General features: G+C 40.9%; 1 protein-coding gene across 2 annotated transcripts in view; it reads right to left on the reverse strand.

Annotated features, from left to right (window-relative positions):
- Positions 1 to 6,400: 6,400 nt before the first annotated feature.
- Positions 6,401 to 14,142, reverse strand: part of LOC133618396 (interphotoreceptor matrix proteoglycan 2-like) — an 18,764-nt gene continuing 11,022 nt past the window's right edge. For both annotated transcript variants that reach the window (XM_061978722.1, XM_061978731.1), the window contains exons 14-20: positions 13,110 to 14,142; positions 12,808 to 13,027; positions 9,713 to 9,923; positions 8,297 to 8,485; positions 8,019 to 8,214; positions 7,633 to 7,712; positions 6,401 to 7,530 (exon numbers count right to left, since the gene is read on the reverse strand). The exon at positions 13,110 to 14,142 is cut by the window's right edge and continues 448 nt beyond it. In XM_061978722.1, coding sequence (XP_061834706.1) covers positions 7,497 to 7,530; positions 7,633 to 7,712; positions 8,019 to 8,214; positions 8,297 to 8,485; positions 9,713 to 9,923; positions 12,808 to 13,027; positions 13,110 to 14,142 — 1,963 coding nt within the window. In that variant the 3' untranslated portion in view covers positions 6,401 to 7,496. The remainder of the gene's footprint in view (positions 7,531 to 7,632; positions 7,713 to 8,018; positions 8,215 to 8,296; positions 8,486 to 9,712; positions 9,924 to 12,807; positions 13,028 to 13,109) is intronic.

A 14,142-nucleotide genomic window follows, 5' to 3' on the forward strand; every position in this document is an offset into this window, starting at 1 on the left:
CATTTTAGCCAAATATGTTCAACTGACTCTTTCATCATCTGTCGAAGAGTCACAGATGTTGGAGTCTGCCTTTCCTGTAAGGTGCAGCCATTAGACTGATTGCTGCGGAACCGGAGAAGGTCTGTTAGTTCCGCCATCTTGAGAGCATCTTCTTCTTCGTTGTTGTTTCTGCCAGAGAGGAGCTGTTTTAGACGCAGGTGCTCAGGGTCAGGGTTTTTCTCTAGCCGGTGGAGGATGGCCTGTCTTGTTGTGGTGATTTCGACCCTTCTTTGGCTTCTGTGTCAGCAAGATAGACTGAGTAGCTTGGTAGATGGTAGTCCTGAATGCGAGCACAGAAGGGTCAGATGAGAAGGGATTTCTGACGGCTTTTACCAGAGATTTGCAGTCACAGGCAATCATTGCTGTATGCCAGTCGTGAAGCTTGTTCAACCAGATTTTTTGAGGGTGACCTTTTTCTACCTTGAAAGAACTGCTTCGGAGACCTGTTGGGACGTGCAAGCTGTAGGTGACGTCGTTATTTTGGATGACCACCATGCCCACTCGACCTTTGCCCTCCACAGTTGAACCATAAGTGCAAACTTGGAGGTCAGTCGGACCCAATTGGTTGAGAGTTTGTTGGGCCTTCTAAATTGCATGGTTTGGGGTATCTTCTTATTTGCAGGAGTGATCACAATGGAGGCAGGAGGGAGCTGGTCCCAAGGAGATGGAGGCCATATTTCATCCAGAATCTGGACTTGGAGCAGCAGCATTTGGGAGAGTCAGGGTTTGGTCGCAGATCACCAGTATTTCCGTGCCAGACGTCGTGGGACTCTGCGTGCGGCAGACGTTCTCATTGGGTTGTCTTCGCCCAGGTGTAACCAGGCATCCACTTACAAAGTCAACAGCGTCTCGTGAGTCGGGCCCAATGGAGAACAATTTCGGCCAGGATAGAGCGGAAATGGCCCGTGCTGTATTAAGTTGCGCACTTTGGAGCTTCTTTATGTTTGTCTTGGAGGTCCAAGGCTTCCAAGATGGTGCAGAATAATCAGCAAGACTTCTTTGATTAGTCATGTGCACTGTCCATAGGTCCTCTGGTCTCCAATCCCAATTTGTACCCAATAAAGCAGGCAGGAGGTTTATATTTTTAGTCATTGCTTGACATACTTTTTTGACATGTTCACCAAAAGAGAGTTGTCAGTCAAACTTAACACCATCGAAGGATAGGCGGGTGCCTCTGAAGATGACTGGTGGCTGCCAAGACGCTTCACTTGAGTCAAGAATGAAGAAGGAAACCTCACATTTGTTCGTATTGAGTGTGAGTTGAGATTCATCGCCCACTTCACTTTGTTCACTTCTGTCTGGCGGCGTCCGGTCATTTCTTTTTTCCGCTTTGCACTACATGCAATTGCAAGATTTTTTACATAGGCACTGATTAAAGTATCATTGATGTAGATGATGAAGAGCAAGGGTGAGATTACAGAGCCATGTGGTAGAACCTCCATGAATGTCATGAAGTGTTGTGGAATCCCCATACGAAGTATCGTTTTTATCAGGCCCCTTCTCTAAACCTTATGCTTGACTGAAGTCTAAAAAGGTCACCCCGGTTCTTAGCTTTTCGGACGACTTGAAGCCATCCGAGATGAATTGGAACGGCGGAGGCATTGGTCAGTAGCGCCTCGGCCCTTGCGGAAGCCTGCCTGCCACGGACTGAGCAGAGAATGTTATGCGAGCCACCAGGATAGCCGATTGACATTCACCTTTTCAAGTACTTTGCAAATAGTGGGAGTGAGGGCGATAGGACGGTAACTGTTGATAGTCTGAGGATCCTTCCCTTTCTTCAAAAATGGGACAATGTGCGCTATGCTTGGGGACACCAACCTTCTTGCCAGCTGTGGTTAAAGATTTTCAGCAATTTTGCCGATAAAGCGGGTGTAGACGTTTCATAAGGTCTGGTGCGATGCTATCTGAACCAGCAGCATTCCCTGCTTTTAGTTGTTTGAGGGCTGCATCGAGCTGGGTGAAAGGTTGCTGGGTTGGTTGTCTAGGGAAATATTTGAGACTGAGGACATATTTCGGATTATCCCCAAGAGTTTTCCTATTGTGACGGTTGCTTTCCTGCCGCTCAATTTTGCATACTCACGTATAAATGTGTTGGCTTTGGTTTGGTCACTCAAAAAAGACCTGGACTTGATATTGCAGTGCCTTTTCTGTCAGCTGATGTCTTGTGTCTCTGAAGTGGCATAAAACACTGAAAGTGATTGTTCCTATAACCCCTCTGTTCTCCTGCACCATGCGCTTTGGCCTTGCTTCCTGTTTGGTGTGCAATCCTGTCGGCTGTATTTCCACAGCGCGTCTTTGACAACTTGAAGTGGCATAAAACACTGAAAGTGATTGTTCCTACAACCCCTTTGTTCAAATGTTTGTTCCACTTGGGGCGCGGGCATCTTGTCTGACTCACACCATACACAGCCTTCCTTGTCACATATTGTTCCTTTTCCCGCTATCCATCCAGTAATTCAAACTGATCCAGCAGCGCGATTGAAGATTATTTTATTTACAAAAATCAAGGAACAGAATACTAGGGAAACAAAATAAAAGGTAGCCTATATAAAGCCGAGGTCTGCAGACAGGTGAGATCAAAGACAGTATGCTTGTGCCCGACTGCCCATCACACGCCCGGCGCACTCCTGCCCCTTATAGGTCTGCGTGGGAACTTTTCACCACTTGCAAAGGGTGCACACTTACATACACACATCAATCACTCAAAATAATAAAATAACCATGGATTCAAGTATGGCTCTCTATTAGGCTCCTATAGTCTCAATGCTCGCACCATCGCCCAGGCTTGCTGTGCGGTCTTAACTACCTCAAGACGGGTTTGCCAGGTCGACTTTGTTGCTGTTTCTGGGTTTATTTCACGATTTCTCTGTAATTTTCCAGCCATATATATACCAATATACACAACCCCCCCGCTACCACCAACACCCACCCCTCAACCCCCCCACAACTCAACCTAGTCCCGTCCCCCATCTCCCGAATTCGGAGGTCTCAAGGTTGGCAAGTATGCATGATGGACCTCTATCTTGGAAGCCACCCTGGAGGAGTTAATGCATGTCCAACTGGGAGATTCCTGGGAGACTCAGCAGGGACTACAGTACTGCCTTAATCAACGTTTCAGAGTAAAATGCCAAATTTAAGGACAGACACAATTTGCAGGATTTTTTTTTTTTTTTATTAATAAAAATATAAAACCCAATTCCACCAACCTTTGTAAGGGTGCATATGGACTCATGAAGAACTTTTGTTGAGGTTGTGGATAAAGGGGCCATTACAAGAATGCATTATTATAGTGAAGAATGATGAGCTCAAATACCTCACTTTCACTGACTAACAACCAAAGTAAAAGCAGGATGTGAAGGTAAATAATCATAAATAACATTTATGTAATGAAGGCCTGACAAAAAAAAATATCATGGTCTTTGGAATTCAGAAGAACTTGTATCTACGTATTAGAAATCATTGCTTTCCAAATACTTGGGAGCCCCTAAAAACCGAGGTGGTCTTTAAGTGTCTTACCGTTCTAAATGCCATTTTTTTTATTACACATTATAACTATAATTATTGCTGAAGCAATTCTGGAACTAACATGTCTTCTCTTTATGCACTGTCAGCAGGGTCAACAAACCACCAATTTTGTAATGTCCATCGAACACATTAATTACACAGCCCTCTGTTCACTGTGTGCTTGTAAAAACAAACAAGTCATAAAGTCCGCATATTACAATGCGTTGCCATAAATAATTAATACAGCGCAAAAAAAAGAGAACTTCTTCTGCAGGTGGCAGAAGAATACATAAGTGGAATAATGAGTAGTTGTGTGTTGCTACACTGAATAAGGACAAAGTAACTTTTGTTCTTTTTAGTTTTGTTAGTTTAGTTTTTCCCTTTATGATGTCGCCTAAACATGAGGCAGACTCTTCTGATGGCAGGGTGTCGAAGAAAAGGAAAGTGAAATTAGAAACTGTAGTGAAACTAGACATGGTATATAATGTTCAGAAAGTGTGGAAATCAGCATTGGTTGCATGTTTGGTCCAAGCTGCTTAAATGTCACGACCGTCATGGAAGATAATAATTATACTTTGAAAATGCGAACATATCTGCTCTTAAATATAACTAAGCAGCGTAGTGGTCACATTATTTACACTGATGTCATGGCAATGTTTGTTTGCTGCTGTGATTTAAAAAAATGAACTAAAAATGAAGTAACACAATACGCACAAGCTAAACACATTCTAGAAAAGACATACATCACAATCATGATTCTATCATGAAAATATTTATACAAAAGAAAGAAAAAAAAACAGTACAAATACGTATGATTGATGTAAACGTGCATGCTTGCACACTGTGCAGGCAGATGACTGGACCGAGACCACAGGATGACGTTAATTGATCTGAGGTGGACTTGTAATGTTTGTTTTAAGGGCTCTGCGTCGCGTCCACGAGCTAACAAAGCTAAACAAGTTATAAAAACCGGGGCCGCCCCATGCTAAAACTGGTGCCCTAAGCAGAATTTATTTTCTTTTCCATTCATTAATTGACATTTTATATGTGCTTCTTCATGCAAAAGGGGGCTCCTAACGGATCGGGGGGCCCTACACATGGCAAGTTTTTTGCCTACAGGGTAGAGCGGCCCAGCTAACAACAGATCAACACAAACTAAAGAGCAACAAAGGCACTGAGGAGGCATCACACTGGCCCAAACAACTAACACATAAAAAGACAATCAACACAGTTCTTGCTCATCACGAGCAGCTTTGACAAGCATTGACAGCAATGTGGACAGTGGATGAGGCAGGTCAGAACCAGAATACAGGAGGTCCTCGAGTTACAACATTTCATGTATCGACGTTTTGTGGTGTTGACGCAAGACCATAATGTATTAATACTGTACAAAAAAGAAAAAAGTAGTTATGCGCAGGTAAAGGAAGAATACATAGTCATGTGTCGCTACACTGAGGGAGGACACGTCACTTCTGGCACAGTTGCAACATTGGAAACATTGGTTGCATGCTTGGTCCAAGCCGCATAAACATTACGACCATCATTGAAGATAAAGATGGAAATGTTGATCATGTGGAAAGGATCTGCTCCTATGAAATAGACATTGATATCTAAGCAGCATAGTTTTCTCATTAAGGACACTTCCTGTCCCTCTTTCCCTTGCAAAACCCTTTCTGGTTTACAAGACAACTACAGGAATAAAAGTAAGGATTAGTTCTGTTTTTATTATTCTTTAATTTAAATCTGCTGAGTGTCACGGACAGGTGGCTGCCTAGAGGGCGCTCACTTTCAAACAAGCAGAAAGAAATATATACGATATATATAAAAAACAGCGATGATGTATATCTAAAAAATATATATTTTAACGGTGTAAATTTTCCAAAATTATTTCGGATACTTTTGGGTGGGGCATGAAGGTTTCATTTGCAATCTGGGAATGCCTCCACAATCAACATCTTGCAGACAGGTGCAGAAAGTGACATATAATTGTGACTGTGGAGCAAAATTCACACCAATGCATATCCAATACATATTATCTAGACCAGTGTTTTTCAACCACTGTGCCGCAGCCGTGAGATACAGTCTGGTGTGTCGTGGGAGATTATCTAATTTCACCTATTTGGGTTAAAAATATTTTTAGCAAACCAGTAATTATAGTCTGCAAATGATGTGTTGTTGTTGAGTGTCGGTGCTGTCTAGAGCTCGGCAGAGTGACCATGTAATACTCTTCCATATCAGTAGGTGGCAGCAGGTAACTAATTGCTTTGTAGATGTCAGAAACAGCGGGAGGCAGGGTGCAGGTAAAAATGTGTCTAATGCTTAAACCGAAAATTAACAAGAGGTGAGTGCCCCTAAGAAAAGGCATTGAAGCTTAGAGAAGGCTATGCAGAGCAAAACTAAAACTGAACTGGCTACAAAGTAAACAACAACAGAATGCTGGACAACAGCAAAGACTTACTGTGGAGCACAGACAGCGTCCACAATGTACATCCGAACATGACGTGACAATCAACAATGTCCCCAAGAAGAAGGATTAAAAACAACTGAAATATTCTTGATTGCTAAAACAAAGTATATGCAGGGAATATCACTCAAAGGAAAACATGAAACTGCTACAGAAAAATACCAAAAAAAGAGAAAAAGCCACCAAAATAGGAGCGCAAGACAAGAACTAAAACACTACACACAGGAAAACAGCAAAAACCTCCAAATAAGTCAGGGTGTGATGTGACAGGTGGTGACAGTACATCTACTTTGAGACAAGAGCTATTGTGATGCATGCTTGGTTATGCCTTAAAGTCATACCCAACAATTGCGACAACGACTTTTTACTGTCAACTGAGTTTCGTTTTTAATGATGTCTGCTGGTGGTGTGCCTCCGCATTTTTTCAACGCAAAAAATGTGCCTTGGCTCAAAAAAGGTTGGAAAAACACCGATCTAGACTACAAGGATGTGTTTTACATGTATATTTAAATGATCATAGGTCAATTTTACATCCTTTTGTTCTTAAACATATTTTTTGTGTACGTGCAAGTGCAACGAACATGCACATTTGTGTGAGACAGTCGTGATTGAAAGCCTGAACGCCAATCTTCTTATTCGGCCAGAATGGCAATACAAATTTAACTTGTAATTGTGACAAAAATAAACATTTATCTGTTAAATCTGTTCTCTTAAACCGCTATTAGTAAAATATGCTAGCTGTTCTTACATGCTTTGCTTTAAAAAACGTAATTTTTAGCTAGTGACATACAGAACCTTAATTCATCTTTTCATGACTGTATTTTGTCCTTCATGTGTTGGGTGCACAGTGTGACTGACTGTAACAGTGTTCATTTGGATACAATTCTGGTTTGAAGTCCAACTTACAATACAACTCCACTAACAGTACATCGCCGTAGACCGAGGACCTCCTGTAGGTTTTGATCATGTCCATACCAATACAGACATTTTCAAAAATGTAAATTCTCTCTACTTGGGTGTTGAAAAAATGTCCATTCTCCACGAGTGTAGTTTAAAAAAAAGTATGTCAACATAAAACATGGTTATTTTGCCTAAACAATCCACCTAGTAGATTTGGTCAAGTTTATAGAACGTCATTCCTAGTGTTGTGTTGTTAAATAAGGTTTAAATATATGAAGTAATGTCACACATTTCTTATGACATGAGACAATATAAGCTGTTTTCTGTTCACACCATCAGCCAAGTTTTCAAAAAACTCACTTTTTAAGCACAAAAACCTGTATTTTGTTAGTGTAGACATAGCCCTAAAAGGCCGATGTTAGCTGAGAACAACAAAGAAAAGGTAGAAAAGTGATCACCGTCCTGTCCAATCAGGAGCTCTCTCACGTCAGGTGACGGTGGCTGCTCAAACATGTTCATTAGCGTAACCACACTGACTTCATGGATGTTACTTTAGAAAAAGGTTTAGTACTTCTGAGTTCCATGCTTATTATGTGGTGGAGCTTCCTCGTCGCTCCAGGAAACTGCTCCACGAAAAAACACAAAATGAATAATTTATTAATCTAATTGTTTCATAGTTGATGCTTCTTTTAGAATTACCATCGCTTTATAACATAATCACTCACACTTGCGTCTGTCGCACAAAGTCAGCAAAATGTTGATCTCTGCTGCACAGCTCGATGACCCTGAGACGCTCCTGGATTTCCTGCAGTAGGTTAAAGGTCAGTGAGACAAGCGGTAAGCTGCAGGTATGAGTAGATCATCAATGTCCAAGATTAAGGACAATGACGCTATGTCCACAACAACACATATATTACAAAGCATCTTTATCAATGAGTTTTGTCCACATGGAGTCAATCAATCTGTTTGTATGACAGACATTTTTGAACTCCATTGTATTACATGAGCATTTTTTAACAGCAAAGTGGCTAAGTGTTTTTGAAAACACGCTTGTTGTTGTGGACATGGCCTGAGACCCTGACATGAACATTGAATGAGAAAAATTTCGCACTTCTTTGGTGAGTGCCGTGTTCTGGTAGATGTGTCGGACCTCATCACTTCCAAGATCATTAGAGGAAGTTGTGGGGCTGCTGTACCGGGGGCGGTCATCGTCGTAGCGTCGGTAATACTGGGTGGTGACAGGGTCGCTCTCAAACATGGGGTTGAATTTGGTTGCGCGTTCCAGCGTTGCCATGCTGTCACCTCGTCTGCAACGCAACATTTCTAAAGTTAGCTTTTCTTAGTATGAGAAGTGGTGTCATGTAAACACAGAATGACTGCTGTGCTAACCTCAGCGGATCCTCCATGTCCTCACTGTCATATTGCTCCCGAAGAGTCCTGGCCAGGAAGAAGATGATTCCAGCCGCCACCATTAGAAAACCCGCGACCGAAGCGATGGCGATGCCGACCACCAGTGGTTCGGAGACGTACTCCTCACAGTGCTCACCACGGTACCACCAGTTCTCACCTACACGACATCTGCATGGAGAAACAACTTCAAAGTCCTACTCAGCTTGAACAATACGATACTAGTTGCTTGTTGAACAACCAGTTCTTTATATTGAAAATAAATTTTTGGATCGAAAATAACAAAAATCTAAACCAACAATCATCTGTACTTCCCCTTTTGAGGACAACCTTGCATTAGGTTATTTTAGCCATATTCTGCTAAACAGCTAAAACACACATGAACATACGAAACAAGCAACTGCATGGATATTTTACAGTCCAAATCTTGGCTATTGGTTCTGTACTGTTACTGTATGTTGCTGCTGTCTGATGATAACATTATTACTCCTCTGCTGTTACTTCTTAATTTGTGATCGACCATCAACTGCTAACCAGTGTTAATTTTGACAGCAGTTTTTAATTTAGTTTTAGTCATAGTCTTGACGAAAATGTATTTTAGTCTAATTCTAATCATCTAAATTGACATAGTTTTAGTTAACAAAATTACACAGCATTTGAGACAGCTAAAAAAATAGTACATCCGGACTGTTATCGGCGCAAAGTTCAAAAGCCAGCATCTGTGATGGTATGGGGGTGTATTAGTGCCCAAGGCATGGGTAACTTACACATCTGTGAAGGCGCCATTAATGCTGAAAGATACATACAGGTTTTGGAGCAGCATATGTTGCCATCCAAGCAACGTCTTTTCCATGCACGCCCCTGCTTATTTCAGCAAGACAATGCCAAGCCACATTCTGCATGTGTTACAGCATTATGGCTTTGTAGTAAGAGTGCGGGTACTAGACTGGCCTGCCTGTAGTCCAGGCCTGTCTCCCAATGAAAGTGTGTGGCACATTATGAAGCGTACAATACGACAACGGAGACCCCGGACTGTTGAACAACTTAAGCTGTACATCAAGCAAGAATGGGAAATAATTCCACCTGAAAAGCTTCAAAAATTGGTCTCCTCAGTTCCCAAACGTTTACTGAGTGTTGTTAAAAGGAAAGGCCGTGTAACACAGTGGTAAAAATGCCCCTGTGACAACTCTTTTGCAATGTGTTGCTGCCATTAACTTCTAAGTTAATGGTTATTTGCAAAGAAAAAAAGTTCAAACATTAAATATCTTGTCTTTGAAGTGTATTTAATTGAATATAATTTGAAAAAGATTTGCAAATCATTGTATCCTGCTTTTATTTACAATTTACACAACGTGCCAACTTCACTGATTTTGAGTTTTGTAGAAAAAACAGTCTGACCTGCAAATGGCGCCTTTGCCAGCGATGACATCACATTTTCCATCGTTGAGGCAGAAATCTTCTTGCACGTCACAGATGCTTTGACATGGTAGCCCATCCACGCTCAGGTATCCAGCATCACACACACATTCTGCCTCGCCAGACCATTGATTGACCATACACTGTGAGAAGGCGTTACATGCCTGGAACTTACAGGGGTCGGCTTTGTCGCCTGGACACAAAACACAAAATGATGGCTCTAGATGTATATGCTTTGTTTTACATATTTCTTGTTGTGTGTTCTAGAATAACTTTTGAAGTAAGAACAGGCAGTAACAGAAGTGCAACAGACGTCAACAAGAAGGTGTCTTACCAGCATTAGTCACTCACGTTATTCCCAGACGGATTAACTGATCCATGACAGCTTTTATAGCATCTCAGAGCCTATTGCTCACTCATAGAATTAACAGCAGTACGCAAACAGACAATCAGCATGAAAAATACGAAGTACACAAGTCAAATTCAACCTTATTGAATACAGGCTTTTGGTTTGTCCTCTGAGGGTTTTTCACACCAAAATTTAAAAAATTTAAAAAATGAGAGCTTTACTTTGACATGCTTTTTGTGTGTAAAAAAAATGCAATGCTTGCGTACATAGTTTGTTTGACGTGCTTTTTGTGTGTAAAAAAATGCAATGTTTGCATAGTTCATAGTTTGTCCAATTTAGTCTCAAGAAATTAACGTGTGAATGCTGAAGAGCAAAGCAGCCAACGAGAGTGCTTACTGCAAAGCAATGCAGTCCATTTGGAAGAAAACCCCACGTTACATCAGAAGATTTGTTTTAATGGCATTTAGTGTGGTTTATACAGTTCATAATATTCCATCTTACCATGGCAACAAAAGTGAAAGTGTTGCATACGATTTAATTTAAAAATACATTTTGCAAATCCCACATCTGAAATGATTTACAACATTCAAACGTCAAAATGACTTTCAGCCAAAACATTTTCCACTTTTCAAAATTCCGAATTTTCCCAAAACAAATTCCCATTGGAATGAATGAAAACACTTTGTAATTTCTTAACAAATTCTGCTGTCAAAACATTCATTAATTTGGGACATATAGGCTAACAATTTTCCACTTTCCAAAAACTTGTTTTTTCTCTAATTGCGTATACAACACAAATTCCCTTTGACCTTGAGAATATTTACTATGTTTACATTATTTTTGTGTGTTGTTAGATAATGATAGCAATTTGGCAAAGTTTAGCTACTACTGTTGGCTATCATTAAATGTATAGACTCGAAAAAACAACATGGCTGCAAATTGTTTGTTGCTTCTCATTGACTGCTTTTGTGTGCGTGTTGTATGAGACAAGCCTGAATGTCAGATAAATTCTTCTGACCGACAAGCAATTTTTATTCAATATATTTACCGGTAGTTATCTGAAAAATATAGCAATTTAAAAAATATATGTGTTCTGTTAAAAGTTAAAGTTAAAGTTAAAGTACCAATGATTGTCACACACACACTAGGTGTGGCGAGATTATTCTCTGCATTTGACCCATCACCCTTGATCACCCCCTGGGAGGTGAGGGGAGCAGTGGGCAGCAGCGGTGGCCGCGCCCGGGAATCATTTGTTATACCACTAATGGTATAACATAAGCTGTCGATGGTGTTTTTTGTTATATTTTTTGTTTTAAAACTACAACTTTGAGCAAGTTACAAACGGCCCCTTTTAGAGTAACAAAATTTTCCAAATTTTTATTTTTAATTCCTCACGCCTCCCCTGGAACATGCCCATTTACAGCAAATAACTGCCATAGGTTTTAACAATCAAACAGGAAGTTGACTTTGAAAAACAAAGACCCTAAAAAGAAAAAAGAAGAAGAAATAACTTTTCTTTAATTTAACATTTCTAAGCCAAATCAAATGCTTTGAGTGTCAAAAAACATGTACTCAACACGACATTTTGATAACAATTTCTACATTCAAAAAGTGCCACATTCCACATTCTTATGTAACAGAATGTCCCATTGAAATTGGTTTTAGTTTATTTCTAACGTACATACAAAAATCACAGACTCAAATCAATAGTTACACAATTCAAACCTGGGTCCGCCTCTGTAACCTAATCACAAAAACTTAACGACATCAGACTCCCATGCAAAGTCTTAAGGACGAGACTTAACGCACGTCCACCTCGACAGGCGATCCCATCCCAAAACTCCAAAATGCACAAACCCAATACCACAGCACACTTTATCCTCCAACCAGGAGGTGTGTGGTCAATGAATTGACCAACACATCAATTAAATCAAGATTATTTGACATCTCTTACTACATCCACATGTCAACTAGTTCAAACCATTACAGCCGTAGAAAGCTTTGGCTCTTACAATACTTTTAGCACGTTTTTTACTCAATGATATCTTGTTACATGCAAGAATAGTTTGGTGGGTGTTAGCATCGCCTTTCTCCTCATGTTAAATATTATTCAACTACATAGCATATCTCTGTAGATCTGCTTAACATATTTGGGTACCCCATGCTATCTTGCTAGCATGTCAAGTGCTAGCAAACTAACTGTTAGATGTTTGGGTTTTAGTCATTTATATCACGGTAAATAGTGCATATCTACATGTTTACTACTTCAACATTTCTCACCTGATGTAAACCATACTATAGTCAAAATATTTCTCTCATTCAGGGCAAGCATTCTGGGCTATTTTCTGAATTCAAAATTTCAGTAACCAAAAGTTCTGAGAATTCTTACTACTTCCTCACTATTGCTCATCCAAGTCTTAGTTAGGATATATTAGTTTCAACAGTCACATTGTGATACCGTGTTGCTAGTCAACCTATCCCCAGGTGCATGTCTTTGGAGGTGGAAGGAAGCTGGAGTAGCCGAAAGAAACCCACACAGTCACGGGGAGAACATGCAAATCTCCACACATAAAGACCCAGAGCCCGGGAATCAAACCCAGGACCTTTTCTTATTGTGAGGCACAAGCACTAACCACTGTTCCATCGTGCTGCCGATAGCTAGGAATAACTTAAAATAGTATTGGTATTTTAATAATTTTAATAATTTAATGTTTAATTTTGGTCCTACCTGATTCGACATCCAGTGAATACTTGTCAATGGCGAGGTTCATGGTCTGATAGGCCGTGTTAGCGAAGTCCTCAAGAATGAGGAAGACAACGTTGGCAACCCCTCGGGAAACCGGTTTGTCAAACCTCATACGGCTGTTGACCACAATACTGCCATTTCTGAAGTTGAGGATCTCCAGGTTCTGAAAGTTGTTCAGGTTGGACTGCAAGTGCGGAACAAGCTGAAATGAAGACAAAGTAACACATAGCATGTTATTCTTGTCTAAGATGTTTAATCTGCTTTGCAATCGTCCAATTTCTCACCAGTTGTAGAAATCGTTGCTCGAGTGCCTTGTATTCAGGGGAACTCTTGTTAAAGAGGTCCATGGAGAATGCCATGTTTGTCACTCGGAGTCTGAAGAACACAGTCAAGGCTTGAACTGGCTTAGTTGGCAATGCCATTGCGTCCAATTCTGAGCCCTGCACCTCACTAGAATAACCACTGCTGTCACCTTCTGTCACCATGCCTCCATACTGGAACATGTCAAGGCTGACATCAATACCTGGCACATCTTTGTTATCTTTGATTGGCTGAATTTTGCTTGCTTTTGTACTATGGGGAATTTCCTGTGTTTTTAAGACCTCCAAGCTTGTGCTGGAATCTTTGTCTGATGAATGACTTTTTGTTTCACTGACTTTTGAAGACATTGTGCTTGATAAACTATGGTCATAATTTGGGTGTTCTGACTGAAGCGAGTCCTCATCTTCAGGGGCAGAGTCTGACACTCGTGTAAAGGGCGAGTCTTTTTCAGGAGAAAGGGCAATGGGGTTGGGGTCTGAACTAAGGGAAGACAAAGTGGTGACAGGCACAGAGGCAGCAGTTGTAACTGCTAATATTTCATCCACAACCAAGTCATCTTCAAGGGTCCCAGGTATTGGTTTTGTTGGTTCGGAAAGTTCGAGTTGCTCCTCTATCACCTCAACCTCATCATGGTGGATTTCTGGAAGTGACAAATTTGGTTCTTCAGGTAGAAACTCTCCATCAGGCCATTGTAGTGTGATAGCATCAAAGTGTGATTCTTTGACTGTGACTGGTTGTACTTCTTCAAATACTGGCTCTTGTATAGTGTCGTCATGTTGTCGAGTTACAATGACTGGGTGCTCATGAGTCCACGTCTGCGAGTGAGGAGTTCTTGTGACTGCCACGAAATTGTGATGTGCCTGAGTCAAATGAAACTCCTCGTACATGCCGGACGTTTCCACTGTTTGCACAGACAACTCAACGGTTAAGGTGCCCTTGGGTGAAAATACAGGTGCATGAGTGGTAGAGAACCGAGGGTCTGTGCTAATGTGTGGT

This window comes from Nerophis lumbriciformis, linkage group LG01, assembly GCF_033978685.3.
Source record: "Nerophis lumbriciformis linkage group LG01, RoL_Nlum_v2.1, whole genome shotgun sequence".
Lineage (NCBI taxonomy): Eukaryota > Metazoa > Chordata > Actinopteri > Syngnathiformes > Syngnathidae > Nerophis > Nerophis lumbriciformis.